Source organism: Engystomops pustulosus, chromosome 3 (assembly GCF_040894005.1).
Source record: "Engystomops pustulosus chromosome 3, aEngPut4.maternal, whole genome shotgun sequence".
In the NCBI taxonomy this organism is placed as follows: domain Eukaryota; kingdom Metazoa; phylum Chordata; class Amphibia; order Anura; family Leptodactylidae; genus Engystomops; species Engystomops pustulosus.
The window spans coordinates 40,106,623-40,127,358 of record NC_092413.1 but is presented as its reverse complement, the minus strand read 5'-3'; the positions used below and the strand labels follow the sequence as shown (position 1 = coordinate 40,127,358).

General features: G+C 42.4%; 1 protein-coding gene across 2 annotated transcripts; it reads right to left on the bottom strand.

The window, feature by feature from the left end:
* Positions 1-969: 969 nt before the first annotated feature.
* FAM161A (FAM161 centrosomal protein A) lies at positions 970-17,711 on the bottom strand. Of its 2 annotated transcripts, XM_072140559.1 has the most exons (7): positions 17,502-17,711; positions 14,279-14,502; positions 9,890-11,053; positions 9,099-9,260; positions 6,922-7,021; positions 4,588-4,742; positions 970-2,892 (listed from the first exon to the last, which is right to left on the bottom strand). In XM_072140559.1, exons 1-7 carry the CDS (start codon positions 17,640-17,642, stop codon positions 2,757-2,759), a joined length of 2,082 nt encoding a protein of 693 aa, XP_071996660.1. In that variant the 5' UTR covers positions 17,643-17,711; the 3' UTR covers positions 970-2,756. The 2 variants fall into 2 exon arrangements, with proteins under 2 accessions (XP_071996660.1, XP_071996661.1); XM_072140560.1 differs by lacking the exon at positions 9,099-9,260 and having other exon boundaries at positions 17,502-17,710.
* Between the last annotated feature and the right edge of the window lie 3,025 nt (positions 17,712-20,736).

Genomic DNA, 20,736 nt, shown 5'->3' with positions numbered 1-20,736 from the left:
AGACCCTTTTGACTTGCGTTGAGGTACTGATCTACTGTTTGCCTTATTATCCATTATTTCTCCTGAGATAAGTGCAGCCAATGGTAAGAGCCAGTCATGTTTTATCACAGTGGTAACCACAGCACAATGAGATTATCAGAAGATTTAACAATCGTGATTAAATGGGGTTTCCCACTGAAAAATAAAATTCTATTTAAAATGACCTAACTACCGTAGTTATTTAAAAATAAAAAATACAACCGGATTTGCCCCCACTTTAAGGTACCTACAAAAGCTTTTATAAAACCTGGTGTTACTGCTTGAAATTTATGGAGACTACCCTTAAAGGGAACCCGTCACCACTATTTTCACAAATACAGGTAGTGGCAGGTTCCCATAGAGCTCTAATAACTATCTGACACCCTGCTTTTAGCTAAAAATTGTTCCCCTCAGATCCCCATAAAATCAGAGTTATAATCTTGCCTGGTATCTATGCAGCTTTGGAGCTAGTCCACGGGGGCGTGGCCTAATGTCATGTGACCAGGGTGGCATCATCAAAGGTCCTTGAGCTACTTAATATGAAAACTATACCCCATGTACATATCTGACCACATAAAACCATCACAGCAGCCTCCATGGACTTCTACTCCTCTCCATGCAGGCTGCTGTGATTTCATGTGATAAAATATGCTGTGATTTCATGACATATATGCTTAGTGTACAGCTCCTAATGCTACAAAAGCTATAGGACCTGCGATGATGTCACCCTGGTCACATGACATTATAGCAGCATACAGAGATAGGGATGGGGAGGAGCTGCTGGATTCAGCCCGAGGAGGCCACGCCCACCTGGACTACATGTAGCCATGCTTAGTTACCAGATAAAACTATAAAGTTGAATATATGGGAATCTCAGGGGCATAATTTTTAGCTACAAGCAGGGTGTCAAATAGTTATTAGAGCTCTATAGGAACCTGTCACTAGCTGTATTTGTGAAAATAGTGGTGACGGGTTCCCTTTAAAACGACCTGTAGTAACACATTATACCAAACCTACCTATAGTGACATGTCATACTCCTCAACTTTTCCCTCCATCATCCTAATTTTATTTTTTTCTCTCCTTTCTCCCAACTACTTTACAAGTCTTGACCGTTTCCAGTTTTTATAAATTTGGAGGTGGAAGCAAGATGGGTGTCCCCTACAATCCGCACTGGTATTTTTATGTTTTGTTCCTATGAACCTACACAGCGGAATAACTGATTGTTTATTGATGCTGTTTTATATACCTGCAACTATTGTATTTATCTCCTGTGGGGTGACAACCCTGTTCTGGAACTTTACCTCTTTGTTAAAAAAAAGAATTATAAAAATAAAAAGTCATACTTATCTCCTGGATCTCCTTGTGCTCTGTTCCTGAGATTGCCTGATCAACTACATCTCTGCACTTCATGATTTGCAATGTAGTTACTACAGAAATGCAGTCAGGACAGGGTCCATAAGCCAGGAGGTCCACAAACTGCTGTACAACACTTTGATGTTATTTGACATTAGTAATTTAAGCAATGTAAATCCTTCAACCTTATAGAGTGCACTTAGATTTATGGCACAAGCTGCCAAATATGTGCTCCTCTTCCTCAGAATATAATCAACTATGTAATGTCAGAAGTAGTAGTAGGTGAGTATATAGTCAAGTAATTGGAACTATATATGGTGCTGCAAGGGTTACAGACTTTGGCCTCATACAAACGTATATTTCCGGCCATGTGCTACCTGTACCGTACCGTTTTCATACGGGTAGCATATGTCTGCATTCACTACGGTCACCCGTACCAATGGCCTACTGTAGCGTAAAAAAAATATAGCACATATCTTCTCCCATATTTCCGTTTTGTAAACCCTCATAGAAGTCTCTGGGAACGAAAAAAAAAACCGTGCACATACATTTGTTCACCGCATGCGTCCTGTATATACAGCGAGTAGCCAAGGAGACCTGGAGCTGTAGGAGAACCGTTGTTTTATGGCTACAAATCGATAAAGACAGCTGTATATACAGAACAGAAAAACATATCCTGTGCATGAGGCCTTCTACTTTTACTCCATTCTCACTACATTCAGAGAAGAGGTCACTGGATATAACTGGAGCATCATCACTTCTCACTGTGTGCACCTGGTATATATACAACACTACAGAGGTGCCTGACATACATAGAGTGGAGCCACTGTATCTAAGATGCCATTACACAGACATTCACCTTTTACAGAGTTGAACTACTGTATCTAAGCTATCTGTATCTAAGCTATCTTGTTAGAAAAGATGTTTTAATGCTATGTTTTCATACATACAGACTTTATGGTGTGAGAGGGCAAAACATACCAATTGGCTTGCGGACACCGCTAGTCCGGCATAAATGGATCATGTGGGCTGCTAAAAGGTACTAGTGGGCATGAGGAAAACATAGCGTGGGAGCTCCCCATATGGGAGTGTGGGTTACACAATCTTAACTTTTACCCCAGGGCTGTTAGTTACATCGCTGACACAGGGTCTTGTCACTACTGCACCTAATCGTCGCTGATTTTAGGCGATCACCATTACACTCAGTAATTGGCTGAAGTAATGACAAGACCCTGCGTTGAGACGTCATTGCTAAGTGCAGAATTGTATGTGTATTGACCGGCTGGGTCATTTTAATCAAATGGTTTTTTTCCCCCCCAAAACCTCCTTTCATTTACATAAAACACGTTGATAATAAGCACTGACGCAGGCAAAATGTGACGGACTACAGCTCTTCTTCAATGTGATCCTCATCACTACTGTACTCCCCATATTTCTCATCCTCGGACTGATTTCTCTGGATCTCATCATCTTCGACATGGTCATGTAAATCCTCTATTTCCAATGTTCCTTCAGAGCTCCTTTAAAGACAAAAAGCGGACAATTATTACATATCAGAACTGTCCATATCTGTATGCAGAGCCTCTTACTTGCACCTATTGGACAGGCTACTGCGCACCTATTAGAGTCATTCTGTATACAGAGTGACTTGGTGTCTTTTTACCATCCCTCTTATTATTACCAACTGTATAACACAAAAATAATAACCCACAAAAAAAAAGGGTAAAACAGGTTGCATTTGTTTCCCATATTTCTGTGTACACTCCCTCTAAGCGCTGAATTATTAAGATCAACTTCAAGAAAGAAAGTGATTCCCCCATTATATACTTGTAACTAAATCAAATAATTAAAGGGGTGTCCAGGTTTGCAAAAACATGGCTGCTTTCTTTCAAAGACCACCGGTTGTGTGTAGTAGCAGCTCAGCTCTAGTCTACTATACTCAATTATAAAAGAGTTGCAGTACCACACATAACCTCTGGATGTGATAGCAAACATGATTTTCAAACCCATGAAATCCCTTTAAGCATGTGCTTACATGAAAAGGAAAAATAATCAGCTCATTTGTCGTAAATGCATGACAGATGACAATGGGGGCTGCATGTAGCCGATGACAATGGGGGCTGCATGTAGCAGATGACAATGGGGGCTGCATGTAGCAGATGACAATGGGGGCTGCATGCAGCCGATGACAATGGGGGCTGCATGCAGCCGATGACAATGGGGGCTGCATGTAGCCACTCTCTTTTCATGTGTTTAGGAGTTCTGCAAGTATAGGAAACAGCAGAGCATACAGTATATCCTGTGGATATGTCATGAATACCCAAGGTTGGAATACCCCTTTAAACATCCCTATTTTACAGTGAAGTTGGTAAGTATATACATTGCAGATCTACTGTACCTCAATATGTCTCAGATTTAAAAAACAAGCATATAGAGGTAACTTTCTGGCGTATAAGACGACTTTTAAATCCCAAACTGAACTTCTTTTCAAAAGTTAGGTGATACACCAGGTGAGGGGGGCACTTAATTGAAGATTCAAGATTCAATAAGTTGCCCCCTGCAGCAAACACCCACCCGTAACAATTGCTACCACTGATCGCGGGTATTAACCCTTTCATTGATGCCATCAAAACGGCTTAGATAGTCTCTCCCCATGACATCATCGGTGAGCGATGATCTGTTCCCATGACAACCTCGGGTCTTTCTGTATGCTTTATACTCATTTATTACAATGTCAGTAAAATCCCCATATACTGCCAAAATAAACAATGAAAATCATAAACATGTTAGATATCACTGCATCTCAAAATGTCCGATCTATCAAAATACACTTGTTCCCGGTGTTTACCCCGTAATGTTCGAAACACCATATAATAAAAAGTGATCAAAAGGCCGCACAGTCCTCAAAATGGTAGCAATGAAAACGTCGTCTCAAAAAAATGACACCTTACACCGAAGTATGAAAAAGTTATTAACCCCAGAAGATGACATCAAATCAGATTTTTATTTTTTATTTTTACCATATGTGTGTTGGAAGAGGGGTAGTTTTATACCGTGAGTATATCTCAAACTCTATACTTAAACTGGAAAAGTAGGAGGTCGTCTTATACGCTGAAAAATACGGTATATTCCACCAAATATAGTATCTACACTGATATAGGAGCATTGCTCTGTACTTTGGCCTTGTGCACAGACCTCTACACACCAAGAATTACCTCTCGTCATCATCTATGCTGAGCAGGTTGTCCTTAGTATGCTCCGGTCCTCTTAAAGCTGCTGAACGTCCTTTCACTGACACAAAGTCATCAGATAAGCCGAGATCTCTGAGCACAGTGGAGTAATGCTTCTCCGCACACAGACGGGCGTTCCTCTGAAAAATAAAGAAAATGATGTGTCCAATGCAATAGATCCAACGCATCAAATATCTAGATCCACGTACGGATAGCCTCAATGATTAAAGAAAACCTACCATCCAAGACCTACCTAATAAGATAGATCGGGTAGCGGGTTCCTGTATTTACTGGCAGTCCAATGCTTTTTTCACTAAAACTTTTAGTTCCCCAGATCTATACAAAAAGTTTATCTTGTAAATTTGCACATTTGGGGCTTGGAGTAGCTGTGCGTGGAGTGGAAGCTATGGCTACTCCATGCCCCAGTAGCCTCTTTTCATCCCTCCTACAGGCAGTTTTCACTGCTGCTGTGATGTGCAGAACTCCAGTTTGTTGAAGGATGGCTGATGTACCAGTACATAAGAAAGGTAATAAAGTAGATCTGTGAATCAACCCCTTCACGACCGCCATACGACCATATACCTCCTATTTGCACATGCCCCGCACAAAAAGGATATTCATAAACGTTATAACAGTGGCAAACTTAAAACAGCTATTTCTCCTGAACCCTGGCACCTAGAAACACAATTCCGGTGTCATATTGAACATGATATCAAATATTAACATATTTAGTATGATAACTGGATTGTGTATGAATGTTGCACAAAACCGGAGATATCCACTATTAAAGTTGTAGTAAAAAAAATTCAATTTTTATATACAGCTTTCTACCTCCAAAATTTCTGACTGTAACTTGAACAATGGATGTCACAGGCATTTGAAGTGTGCCCCCCTCCAAGTCTGTCAGTAGTTTTACTAATTATTTTAAAAAAAAACTTTAAAATCGGAAAAATAACAAAAAAAAAAAAAGTTTACTTTTTTTCACATTTGTAGTCATATTTACGGCTAATTTTATAAACTGTCCAATATATTTGACATGTTGGGGCCCATTTACTTACCTGGTCCTGCGGAGTTCACCTAAAGTGCGTTGTCCGACGATATTGCACTGTGCTGTGATTCACTAAGATCGTGCACCCCATATCCTGCATGTGTCGCTTCTCCTCTCAGGTGTGACAGAGTTCACCTTCTTCTTCCTGGTGCATGCAAGTGCATTGTCTTGCGACACAAATTTAATGTTAAATGCCACACTCAGTCCGAATGAGTCGGATCGCCCGACGGCACGCCCCCACGATTTCTGTCGCATGAAAGCCAGCGCAGCTGCGCCACAATCAGATCACGTGTGACACAATCCCAGCACAATCCCCTGTTAAATACCTGTCAAAGCTGCACAAACCCCGAAAACAGTGAACAGTCCTACGAAAGTGCAATCCGCGACCCTTAGTAAATAAGCCCCGTGTATGTGAAATATATTTAAGTATTCTAAGAGATGATCTTCCAGTATGCAGCAATGAATAATTTAATAACGTGATAACCACTTGATAATCAAATACAGAACATCCCTAACCAACATATTGGGGCTCACTTTTGTCAGACTGTGCACCTTTTCCGGGGATTACACGGCTTGCACAGGTATTTTATAAGTGTGTGCGCTGGGATTGTGGTGCACACTACCCTTTTTTGGCGCAGCTATGCTGCTTCTCTGCGACACAAATTAGGGGGCATGCTGTTGGACGGTCCCACTGATTCGGACAGAGCGCGGGATTTAACTTTATTTTTAAACTTTAGTCCGGCCCCCCAACGGTCTGAGGGGGACAGTGAACGGCCCCCTATGAAAAAAGTTTGGGGACCCCTGCCCTATGTTGAAGATGCACCACTAAAAAGATGGTAAAAACTGTCGTAGCAACGCGGGGAAGCGACACATTCATGATTTCAGGAGCACAATCTTAGTAAATCGCCGCACGCTGCATTATAGACGGACAATGCACTCCAGTGAACTCCAGTGACCCTGTAAGTAAATGAGCCCCATTATGAGGAGGTAAGTGCACCGTTTGATGTTGGTCAGCAATGGATGTGGTGACTAGAGGATTGTAAATGGAACAACCCCCTAAATGGGTTAAGGTCAGCCATGTGGTGCCACAAGGATCTGCTCTTCAATACCTTTACTAATGAAAACCCCATCTGGGTGATTGAAGGAGAAGTGCGCACTTTTGCTGATAATACAAAATACTGCAGAATAGGGGTTATCTCATAATTAAGTGATAAAAGTCACAAGATACAAGATTATCCAATAAGATTCTTTTAATACTACAAAGTACAAACCTGTGAGGCCCTCTCCAGTAAGAGTGGTGTCTGGGAGACCCTTTCTTTCATAGCATCCAGCTCTTGCTTGTATTCTTTACTCCTCTGTTTTTCGCTTTTCCTATTATTTAGAAATAAATGTAGCAAAGCAAAGTTAAGTCTTACGTTATCTACATGTTTATACACACAAGCCCCATGCAGTCAGATTCTTCCATCTGTCTTTGATTTGTTGCTATAAAACAACTACAAGGTTATGAAAAACATATGGATGCGAGTACAATCTGTGGATCAGGCTACATAGGGTTTGATTCTCTTATCCAGGAGGCGTTCAGGACTTTTGTTTTATCAAGACTATTTGCAAAGTAGCTCCATTTCTAAGACTGAGAAATAAAAGCTCTGTTGATATCCATGAAGTACACCATATATATTCGGTTATAAGCCGGCCTGAGTATAAGCCGAGGCATGTAATTTTACCACCAAAAACTGGGAAAACCTATTGACTCGAGTATAAGCGTAGGGTGGAAAATGCATTGGTCACGGCCTACACCCAGTATATAACCAGCCAGCAAGCCCTGTGTAGTGTATAGCCTGCCCTGTGTAGTATAATGCCAGCCAGCCCCCGTGTGGTATATAGCCAGCCCTGTGTAGTATAATGCCAGCCAGCCCCCGTGTGGTATATAGCCAGCCCTGTGTAGTATAATACCAGCCAGCCCCCGTGTAGTATATAGCTAGCCAGCCCCCAGTTTGCCCAGCACAAGAAAAAATAAACTAAGTACTCACCTTTCCGACGCCCCAGGCAGGTCCTCTTCTTGCTTCAGCTCCAGGTCAGCAACAGGTCCGTGCATGTGGCCCAGGCGGTGCACACTATGATGTCAGCGACAGCTGACGGAAGAAGAGCAGACCTGGGGGGGGGGGGGGGGGGCGTCGGAAAGGTGAATTTTGAATTTGTTTTCTTGAGTCGAGTATAAGCCGAGTTTGAGTTTTTCAGCACAATTTTTGTGCTACAAAAACTCGACTTATACCCAAGTATATACGGTATTAGAAAGTTAAAGAATATTTGATTATTATGGTTAAAAGAATTTTCGGGGCACAAACTATTTCACCCTTAACGACATGTGACGCACTATTACATCACATCTGTTAGGAGAGCTTTATACGAGCTGGGAGTTTGCTGCATATTGCAGCAAACAGACACCACTAACACCCATGATTGATGCTAAAACTCATTGCGGGTGTTAACCCTTTGAATGCCGCTGGCACTTGGATGCCACCATATTAGCTTAGACTATTGTTCCCTGTGATGTCATTGGGGAACTATAATCCACCGCCATGACAGCCTCAGGTCTATTTAAGAAGATATGTTGCAATGTACAGTGACAAGTTATAGATTTTTGAAGGTGGGGAAAGTAAAATGGAAACAGAAAAACAAAAAAGGGCCTAAGGAGGGCAGTCATAGGTTAGGTCATAAATAGGTGATTTGTAGGGATGCAACCCAGCCAATCATCAATCAATGACTTGGGCTACCTGCACATGGACACAGCCAACATCTGCATTGAAAAACTGACATTAATGTCCTATTCAGTTTGGGCTCTGTTTTTCATGGATCCTCATTAACTTAAGTCTGTTGGTGATCCGTGTCCCATCTGTTAAAAAAATGGACAGGACACGGACAAATTTCACCGTCTTTGCGTATCTGCCCTTAAAATCTACCATCAAAATCATGCATGATAAACCAGGGACACTTACTCATAGATCCAGGCACTGGGACTGTGGTAATCTTCTTATATTTGTTATCCATTGCTTCCTTCCTGTTAAAATTATGCTAATGAGGCCAAAGGGCTCCGGGGGTGTTACCAGAGTCCCTCCGTGCTCTGGCTTCACTGGCCGTTACACTGTCTCACCCTGCTCCTGCTCAGCACTTCCCCTTCCCTCTGCTTGATGATCTCACTGCAACAGAGGAAGTTTCAACAACAGTGGGAAGGGAAAGAGCTCCTGCACAGGAGTAACAACTTGTGAAGCTGCACTACGGAGGAGCTCAGATAAAATACCCCAGAGCCCTTCTGGCTCATTAGCATAATTTCAGAGAACTTCTATAAACTTTACCTACAACAAAGCCCTTAATTATTTATGATTAACAATCTAATTTTCTAATCTATTCTACCTTCACGTTTTACACTGTAGTGTCTAGAAATTATTACCTCAATTCTTTTAATTTACTATGTGACTTTGGGGTTTGGTCTGGGTGAATAGCTGTGGCTTTCCTACTTATGTGTTTCTTCAGAGTTTTCTCTTTCTCCCTCCTTCTTGTTTGTCTCTTTTTCTCTTCTTCTTCCTGTTTTAATTTGTCTTCAATTGACTTCCTGAGTGGGAAGACAAATGGGCTGAAAACTGATGTAATATCTAGGACCACAAAGGGAAGGGACTCTAAGAGGAACAATGAACCCTTTCTCTAACCTACAGCTATTCTAATATGGAAGGTTGTATAAAGGAAGGTAGTGGGAATGTGGCCTACTAAGGATGCATGGAATCTAGGTTTGTCTGAATAAATGACCAATAATAGATGTATAACTACCCCGAGATAATACTGGATCCTTTGGGGAGCATTGTTGGACCCTTTTGGTATTGTGCCCTGCCAAATTTCTTGTTGGGTCGGCCCCCTTCACAGAGCTTTTCCAGGATTAGTACTGTATCCTAGAAGGATCGCCCATGTAGTACTTAGAACTTCCAGTGACATCCAGTGATAATCTCCAACATCAACCGGAAGGCAGCAGGACATCACAGGAAGTCTTAAGTCCTGCTGTCTGTGGGTCAATGACTTGCTGGTTCTGACAGCTTTACATGATTAAGTATAATATGGGTGACTTAATTAGGATCTAGTACTCACCCCAGTAAAGTTCTGTGATATTGGACAACCCATTTAAGTCTTGAAGTTTCACTAGAGATTCAATGCATTGCCTAGGTATGCCAAGATTATTGTCACTCAAGTTACCTAATAGCCTGTTCTCTCCTTTTAGAAGACTCAGTAGATCTTGGAGCGATAACCGGAGCCTCTTCACGTGGAGATAACCCTGCAGAATTTTTCCATGTCTGGTTTCTAGGAGATTTATATGGCCAACGAGTCTCGTTAAGCATCTCTTCATCTGTCTCAATGTCTTTCAGGATTTTCCCCTTGTTTGATGGAATGCTGGATGTTCGCAAATGAAAGGGGTCACAAATGGTGACATGTTTGACGTCTTTATTTTTTAGGAGGTGCTTCTGGTGATTTTCATGTAGAACTTTAAAGTTGGGTATTTGTGTGTTGATTTTTGGCCTATGGCTTGGTTTATTTTCGTGTTCTTGACGTCTCGTTTTACTCCGTCTTACTCTAGTCGTGCCGGCCAGTGTGCTGGTGGGATAAGAAGAGCTGTGCAGAAGTTCTTGAGATCTCATATGTATCCTGATTTGTCTGTACAGTTCATCTTCTTTTAGCCTTTCATTCGCAGATGTTCCATAGATAGATTCTGGGACTGGCTTTGCTTTAAAAAGCTTAACACATTGGCCATTATCTGGAAGATCCCTCAGCTGCATCTTTTTGTCTTGTTTCTTGCGTTCTTCTCGATCAATAAACAAGAACGGTTTCTGAGATGCTAGAAGTATCTCTTTGCTTCTCTCTTTCACAAAATTCCGTCTTTCCTCATTTCTTTCCACTATCTCGTGGTACAGTGGGAGATAAACTGAAGCGGGTACAGGATTTGCCCGAAATTTCTTTTGACATTCTGCTTCTTCTTCTAGTCTCTTCTTTAACATATTGTTCTCCATCTCAATTTCTGATTTAGACTTCACATTCATCTCCTTTTTCTTAGACTCCCTTATTGTCATCTCAAATGGTTGGGGGACAGTCACTCTGTGTGACCATCCTCTACTCTTAGCCTTATGTTTGGCCCGATGCTTCCCAAAATCAGTTTTACTGATATAATCTTCAACTGAAAATCCATCCCACATTTGGTCAATTTTCTCTCTGACAGATATAGAATCATATGTATCACTGCCATCATCTCTGTCAGACAGATCACCCAAGGACGATGATGATGATAAGCCGGAGGAGCTGACATTGTGCTCCAGAAAGCAGCATTCACATTCGGTGGGCTGTGAAGATTTCTGCTCCCACTGGAACCTAGAAATTAAGAAACTTTGTAAGAAATGACTGTTCTGGGTGTCACATACTGTAAGGAAAAAGCAACCAAAATTAAAATAGGTAGGATAAAATACCCAATATTGCGCACCTGCGTGTGCAGGTTTAAAAACACTCATGTAACCTACATATTTATCAGCTGGATCACAATCCACAAAGAAGTGTTTATGATCCTCAGAAGAACCTATTTAGCTGGTCACCAAGAGGAAAGTTGAGGGGCTCTGGACTTGAGTTGACTTCAGCACATGCATATTAGCCTGGATTCACACTGCATCGGGAGGATACATCCTTACAACAGAGGGGTAGGACATATTCTACTGATGCACATAAAGTGGGATACGACATCTTGCTCCTCCTCCCCCAAAAGCTGTTGATGTTACATCAGAGTGTTACATCACCAGGCACCTCCCTCCTACTCTGCATCCATCCTCCATTGCTGAGTGTATACGTTACTAAGCAGAAGAGATCAGGGTGGAAAGACGCTGCTTATGCGTTTCTCACAATATACAATATATACTTGTCACACAAAGGCAAAAAGGATGCGGTCATCTACCAGTAAAAGTCTATGGATATGCTCAGCATTAAGGTTGCACGATGTTTTGAAACCTCATTACTTTTTCAATACTTTCAAACTCAAAACGGTTCAAAATCTGGTTTCTGCCATTTTCAGTACTAATGCCGTTCCGAGTAGCTGTGTGCAGGGGAATCCTCAGAGGAGAGTTCGGATCCTTTGATAAGGCCATCAGTAGAGCCACGTCATCAGGGAACTATCATGAACTGTTTCTACTTCTCTGAGGGCTTCCCATGACATAATGGGGCTCCGCGGCCGCACTTTCGTCGGGTTTCCTGACTTTTTCCATTTTGCGCCGATTCCGCCGGGATTTTGGCGCACGCGATCGGATTTCGCCGCAAACATGGCGGCTTTCACGCGACAGAAATCGGGGGGGGGGCACGTGGCCATCTGAAAACCCAACGGATTTGGAAAAACCGCTGAATTTAAAAATTTAAGAATTGTGTCGCAAAATCAATCACTCACATGCACCGGGAATAGGTTGGTGAACTCCGGTGGACCTCGGCGCAGCAGCAACAACTGGTGGACATCGGGCGCACGACCTTAGTGAATCGCCGGAAGACCCGAATCCTCGTCGGAGAACATGCCGCTGGATCGCAACAGGACCGGGTAAGTAAATGTGCCCCAATGTCTCTAAAATATTTCATGTTTTTCAAAATTTACACTGTTACGCAAGATTAATGCACTGATATATAGAGATGGATCTTCTCATGGATCTCTCCATATATCACTACATCATATATTTTTTTAAAGCATATAATTAATAAAGTAGAATTAATAAAAATGTATATTTATTTTGTATGTTATATATTTTATATTCACATTACCAGGACAATTTTTCCAATATATATATATAATAAACCGTCATAAAAACAAAATCTCTCTTAGCAAAACACTGGTTGATCATTGATCACCCACTCCCAAGACGATTGCATTGCCTTTCTAAACACAATGTAAATGCCCCATGTGACCGCACCCAAAACACTGAATTCAGATAATGCAATATTTTCAAGAAAAGAAAAAAAGTATCGGTATCAAGATAATTCTCAACATATTGAATCACACTTAAAATTCTGGTATCGGAGCGACCCTCTTCAGTATATGTATGTCGGCTCTCCTGGCGTATACACTTAGCGTATTAAAAAATGCGATGTGAATGTAGCCTTACACTGGTTGAAGTTGAGGTCTGTATACCTCACGTTAGTGTATATGCACTAGACATGGGGCACAGGTACAGTTAAAAAGTAGAAACTCCGGCACTACACAAAAAGTCTTCATATAAAAATGTATTCTTTATTTCAGATACAGCGTCCATACAGCAAATATAGTGATTCCTTTAAAATTAAGGTATAACCATCAGAGACACTTAAAGAGGTCTCCAAGACTGATAATTATAGACCTATCTTAAAGGGGTGTTCCCATCTGGGCATTTACATTTAATTAAATTCACTTGCCATATGTAAACATTTCTTCAATTGGATGTTGTGGAAGATTTGGCCCGGTAGAGACTGTGGTAGCGGGGTGCTGTGATGCAGTTCAAGACAGTGACACCAAGGTACAGTCCAAACAGGTCTCGCCTGCGTTTATTGCAGCAAAAATAAACCAGCCTTTACATTCAGGTATTTGAATAAACAAACAAAAACCTACCCGTCAGGGTGCTAACTATACAAATAGTCCACTAACTCACACTATACAAAAGATCACGTGGCTGCTCCAGGCCCAGAGGTCAGAGCTGTGTCCTCTCAGCCTCCTTCCACAGAGAGACAACACACTCAACTCTGCTGAGAGATTTTATGCAGGCTCATTAGTCTGCACCCATCACCTGTGTCCAAGGTGCTGGACAAACCCACCTCAGCACTAAGGCCTTGCATAGAAGCAAAACCTAGGGGAAACATACCGCCCATCCACAGTTAACCCCTTCAGTGTCTCACAATGTCAATAAAAAAAAAAATGTTCCTGTGTGAAGATAATTTCTCATAAATGTAGCCATGCTGTCTCTTAGAAACGAGATGGCTTCCTCAGATACGACCACCTCACATTTTGTCAGCAGTGACCAGACATGCGCTATTGTGTCCTGCCTGACCTCCAGGATTCAGCGATCATTACCACAGGACGGCCGTGGGTCATACAGTAACTCAAAGACATTTCATATACAAAAACCTTTTGTGTCTTTGGGCAATCCCTCCAGCAGAGGTGGCCGTATCCGAGGACACAGTCTTGTTTCTAAGGGACCATATCACTACATTTATGAGAAATTATCTTCACACAGGAACATTTTTTTTTATAACATCTAATTGAAGAAATGTATATATATGGCAGATTAATCAAACTGAATGTGAATGCCCAGACGAGAATACCCCTTTAAGGATATATCAGTTATTGTTAATTGGTGGGAGTCTTCTATGCAGCTCCATCATCATGCAGCTCACTGGACCAAAAGGTTGTGCAGTGGCTACCTAGTGGTCCGGCTGGGCATTTAAATGAAAAGAAGCTGAACTGCAATAACTCATAGACTAAAGGCAAAATAAACAGCACACGCATTATTCTAAAACAACGAATCCAAGACCCCAATTATTGTCCAGTATCTCCCTAACATTGTGACTTTGCCCTCACTACAAGTGATGAAACCTGCTTACCAGTAATCTGTCCTGGTGACAGGTTGTGTGTCCTGGACTCCGTGCAGATGGAGTTTATTGTCATACATCTTTTCCAGCTGTTCCATGTTGAGTGCATGAACATTTTTCAATCTCTCAAGCTGCATGTAGTACTCCGTGTCTGAGTGATGGATTTTAGAGACTTCCACTATCCAGTCTTTGCTGGATTGTTCTCCTTCAGTATCGGAATATGAGTCTAGATCATCCTGCAAAACATGACACTTGAATACATTAGTGACAGATAAAGCATTAAAAAAGGAAAAAGTCTAGAAAAGATTTAAAATGTTGTACAATGGTGGATACAGGTCTATGTAGAACCGAACCATTAATACTATAGTAGAACTAAGCAATTGCTTAGTTCTCAAGGTCTTATCTCACTCAGGGTGCATTCACACCTTCAGTTTTTCAGATGCTGTTTTTGAGGCCAAAAGAGAGTGTGGATGATAATGGGGAAGAACATATTGGGGCTCATTTACTAAGGACATCCTGATGATTTCCGTTTTGCGCCGCTGGGACAGGGATTTAAAAGGGGTTTTCATGCAACACAAATCGTGGGGTGGATCGTCGGCCGATCCAGCGGGTTCGAACAAACCGCAGGATTTAACTTAAAAATTGTGTCGCAAGCCAAGCACTTACATGCACCGGGAAGAATATGGTGAACTCCGGCGGACCTGAGCGGGGAAGCGACACATGCAGGAAATCGGGCGCACGACCTTCATGATTGCCCCAATATTGTGCCCCAATATTGTGAAGAGTTACTCCACTACTGGTTTGGACACCAAAAACTGCATCTGACAAACTGAAACTGACAAACGGAATCGAAAGGCACTGGGGCGTGCCATGGCTGATTGCATATTCGCTGAGCGACAAGGGGACAGACATGGGGAGCTTCCCAGGTGAAGGACGATTGCTCCAGGGGCAAAAGTAGGAGCGAGCTGTGCAAGTATGTGTATTTTGATGTTCTGCAACAGCTGAGGTGCATATTATTAGGCTCTGCAGCAGCTGAGGTGCATTTTATGAGGTTTTACAGAAGCTGAGGTGCATTTTATAAGGTTTTGCAACAGCTGCTGAAGTGTGTAATATAGTGGGGCAGATTTACTTACCCGGCCCATTCGCGATCCAGCGGCACGTTCTCTGCGGTGGATTCGGGTCTTCCGGCGATTCACTAAGGCAGTTCCTCCGACGTCCACCGAGTGTCGCTGCTGCGCTTAATGCACTGGAGTTCAACAAGCCGGTCCAAGTGAAGGTAAGCGCGTGTCCAGCGACACTTTTTTTTTTTTAAATGTGGCGGGTTTTCCGAATTCGTTGGGTTTTCATTTGGCCACGCCCCCCGATTTCCGTCGCGTGCATGCTGGCGCCGATGCGACACAATCCGATCGCGTGCAACAAAAACCCGGGGCAATTCAGGAAAAATCGGCGCAAATCGGAAATATTCGGGAAAACGCAAATCGGGCCCTTAGTAAATTACCCCCAGTGTTCTGCATCCATCCACTGAGGTGTGTATTATGAGGTTCAGTAGTAGCTAGTGTTTGTAATATGAGGTTCAGCTGTAACTGAGGTGTATATTTTGTTTTTCAGCAGCTGTGGGGTGTATTATGATGTTCTGCAGCAGCAAAGATATTTAAAAATATTTGCGTTTTAGTAGTAACCGAGATGTGTATTATGGTGTTCTGCAGCGGCTGACATGTGTATTGAGGTTCAGTAGTTGCTGATGTGTGTAATTTAATGTTCTGCATCTGCTGAGGTGTGTATTATGAGGTTCAGTAGCAGCTGGTGTGTGTATTATCATGTTCAGTAGAAACTGAGGTGTGTATTTTAATGTTTTCTAGTAGCTGTGGGGTGTATTATGATGTTCTGCAGCAGCGAAGGTGTGTATTATGAGTTTTGGTAGTTGTGGAGATGTGCATTATAACATTCTGCAGCAGGTGAGGTGTGTATTATGAAGTCTGCAGTGGCTGAGGTGTGTATTCTGATGTTCTGCAGCAGCTGAGGTATGTATTATAAGGTTTTGCAGTAGCTGAGATGCGTATTACGAGGTTCAGCATTTGCTGATGTGTGTAATATAATGTTCTGCATTTGCTGAGGTGTGTATTATGAGGTTCAGTAGCAGCTGGTGTGTGTATTATCATGTTCAGTAGTAACTGAGGTGTGTATTTTAATGTTTTGCAGCAGCTGTGGGGTCTATTATGATGTTCTGCAGCAGCGAAGGTGTGTATTATGAGTTTTGGTAGTTGTGGAGATGTGCATTATAACATTCTGCAGCAGGTGAGGTGTGTATTATGAAGTCTGCAGTGGCTGAGGTGTGTATTCTGATGTTCTGCAGCTGCTGAGATGTGTATTATAAGGTGTTGCAGTAGCTGAGGTGGGTATTATAAGGTTTTGCAGTAGCTGAGGTGGGTATTACGAGGCTCAGCATTTGCTGATGTGTGAAATATATTGTTCTGCATCTGCTGAGGTGTGTATTATGAGTATCAGTAGTAGCTGAGGTGTGTATTTTGATGTTTTGCAGCAGATGTGTATTATGAGGTTTGGTAATAGCTGAGGCTTGTATTATGAGAAACCATGCATTATGATGTTCTGCAGCTGCCGAGATGTGTATTATGTTGCTCTACAGCTGCCGAGACGTGCATAGTGATCCACAATGCAATCCACAGCAACTGATGTGTTTATTACGAGGCTCTGCAGTCAAGTGTTATGATTATTAAGCTTGTTTATAGGCATACTATTATCTTGAATATTTGAAGAAGCATTAATTCAGGAAGGGGGTGAAACATTTTTAGTTTTTAAAGAGAAAATAATAAATCTGAGGGGGGGGGGGGTGAATGTATCGTCCAGGGGCCTCCGCCACCCTTCCAAAAACAGATGTTCAGATAGAACTTAGACTGAAATCTGAGAAAACTTGCATCAAAATTTGCGGCCAGGTCCATGGGCCCCGAGATGTGGGTCTGGAGGTGGATGGGGAGGCAGAAGGTGGTACCGGTCATCACAGATCAGAGCAGACTCTTCCTGTAATTCCTTTAAGGAGGTCAAGCATTTTCTTAGCAGTGATATCGTGGTGACCAGAAAATTTTAATAATAACCAGATAAATTTTAATAAAATTTATCTGCAATATAAAGTTACATACAAAAAAAAAAAAAAGTCACATAGCACTAGCGCCGCCCACATGCGGGCGCCGGCCCTATACTTGTATATATGGTGTCTCACCCGTCCGGGCTGCTCCATGGAGCCCCGCAGCCTGTCTTCCTCCTCCCTCTCATACAGGGTGAGCGGCGCCCGGGTGCGGGGATTCACCGGGGTGCGGATACATGAAGCGGCCAGCACGGAGTCCCGGTGAGAAGCCGCCATAGTGACTACTGGCCGGAGTCACCGCTCTGTTGCTGCCTGGCAACCAGTGACGCTACGGGAGCAGGGAGGGGACAAAAAGCTGACAAGCGGATTAAAGGCTGTAGCAGATGGCTATAATCCTGCTCTACCATCTGCTGCTGCAGAGGAGGGCACGGGGGTGATCTGCATAAACCATAGCTCACACAGTCATTGTATAGCAGACCTTCAGTATACAGCATCTTCTGCAAAGGGAGGATTTGTAATGGGGTTTCCTAGTAAAGTGATGCCCAACGTTGCCAAAAACACAAAATATTTAAACTAGTGAGCTCCAGTACATCTTTGTGGGATCCCTGCTGATCATACAGCTTATTACTTAGATAGGCAGGCACTATTTGACAGCTTTCCCTCCTGACACCCAATATACATGCATGCTTGGCTGATAGGAGAGGGAAAAAAGTGGCAGCTTAACTCCTCTGACATCTAGTGTTGAGGTTATAGTGAACAAAAACCAGCGGTGGTTGAACAAATGGAACCGGTTCAGGAGTTTCCATTATATCTTAAAGGACATCTACAACCAGGATGAAAAAAATCATATGCAAATGAGCCTGAGGGGCTCCAGCGTCCATTAACACCTATGGAGCCTGGAGCCCCTCAGGCTCATTTCCATACATCTGGGCATTCACATTAAATTTAATTCCTCTGCTATGTACACACTTCTTCAATTGGATGTTATTTAAAAAAAAAAAAAAGATAATTTCCCATAAATTGGGCATGTTGCTCCTTAAAAAAACGTGTTAGTTCTTGGATATGACCACCCTCTCACCCTGGAAGCAGTGGCCAGACATGCACTATTGAGGACCCTGACCACCTGGAATCAGCGTTCATTACCACAGAACGGCTGTGGGACATGCAGTAACCCCTGAACATTTTTATATTTTTGTTTGTTTGGGCAATCATGGTGGTCGTATCCAAAGACAACTGTTTCTAAGGGACCATATGGCTACAATTGTGGGAAATTATCTTCACACAGATACATTTCTTTAATAGGATATTATTTAAAAATGTATGTAAATGGCAGATGAATTAAATGAAATACTCTGACCCTCTAACCTCTGTATAGATGCTGGAAAGACTTGTATGTTTTCTGTGTGACACAACAACTGAAGAAATAACTTAAAACCTGACAGAAATGTGAAATGGGTCTTGGATGTATGTTTTCAGGCTCAGATGACATTAAAGGAGTTTTCAAGATTAGTAAAATTAACGAAGGTGAATAAGTAGTCATTAAAATGGTCAAATTGGGACACTAAACCCCCACTGGTCCTTATTTAGTGTCCCAAATCGCCATGTATTATAACTCTGGAAACGTGTGTCTAGTTTTTGTGTGCTATGTAAGGTTTTGGGCTTGCTTGAATTATTTTAGTGCTTGATATGAGGTATGTGAATCTGTTTTTTTTTTTTTGAGACTTTTGTCTGAAAAGTTGCACAAAAGTTTCAAATGTTTAAGCATCACCTTGCCTACGCCTGCTCTGAACTGGAGGGTATGTGCGCAAATAATTGTGACTTGTATTTTTAAGATAGATCAGTCGTGGTAGTGTAAAACTTGCAGCAAAGTTTGCAAAACGGGTGTTAAAGTTGCAAATATTGGCGCAATTACACTAAAATGTATCAGAAAAAGTTTGATAAATGACCCCCAAAGTTTAATACTTACCTTGCACAGTCCTGCACAATCACTCAATGAAGCCACAGTATTACACACTGGGGGACATTTACATAAAGTGTCGGTGTCTGCATTGGCTTTGTTACCGACCTGCTCTGGGAAAGAAGATACACATTTAATATTGTAGAGATGTGCAGAGACATTTCTGGCGCCGAGACCATTTTCTGTCCCTGGGACCAAAATCTGTCCCGAGCACCAGAAATGTGTCCAACAGTCCCTGCTAGACCAGTTTTCTTTTGGTCTACTTTCCGCCAGTTTTCAGCGCCCAAAATGGGCTGCGACACATATTAATTGTGTCTGAGTTTCCACTCTGCCAAAGCCACGCCCCTTTTCGGAGAAGAGTCGGAGCAGGAGGAAAAAGGCATTTTTTTCTGGCGCCGCCAACTAATAAGTAGGTCTGAGAGCAGAACATGTGGTGAGAGCGCCACAAAACTGGCAGAAACGCCATAGTAAATCACTGCACATGTGCTTTAGGTATGGTGCTTCCGCATTGAAGCCGAGGTGTACTTCTCCAGCTTCATTGAATTATTGCACAACTAACGAGCGGGGAGCACCTGAGTTCCAGAGATAACTCCGATGTGCCTTAGGCCCCTTCTACACTAGCGAGTGTGATGCGATGAACTCGCATCACACTCGCAACGCAAGCTGCCGGGAACGCACGGCCCGAACCCTGCACCGCGGGAGTGAACTGACATGCTGAGTTCACTCCCGCGGTGCAGCGTTCGGGCCGTGCGTTCCCGGCAGCTTGCGTTGCGAGTGTGATGCGAGTGTCACCCTCACTATAGCATCGCTCCTGTTCATAAATTGATTTCAACTCCATGATCCACATCAATAAGTGTCATATACCCAAAGCAGAAATTTTAGGAAAGAAATTATCTTCACACAGGAACATTTATTTTTAACAACATTCAATTTAAGAAATGTATGTACATGGGAGATGAATGAAATGTCAATGCCCAGGTGAGAATATCTCTTTAAAAATAAAGCTTATTAATGATCTATATCAGTGGTTGCGAACCTATGGCACTCAGTGGTGGCACTCAGAGAAATTTTTGCTGCTCCCAGCGCTATTTTAAAGCAACACTTCATTGGCTGTTTGGAACTGTGGGGAAAGTGAGAAGATGTGGACATTATCTTTGGAGGTCATCTTGCTGGACCCTGGAAAGAGGCTACAATGATAGTCTAAATTTGCCCTCCTTCTTTTAACTGTACTGGTGGCCTCAGGGGGCCAATACGATTGAAAGATGTGTAAGAACAGGTAGGCTATGAGTTACTGCTTAAAATGCCATGTTGGCACTTCACGGTAAATAAGTCGATTTTGGTTGTATTTTGGGCACTCAGTCTCCAAAAGGTTCGCCATCACTGATCTATATGATGCTTTATGCCTTTTCCACA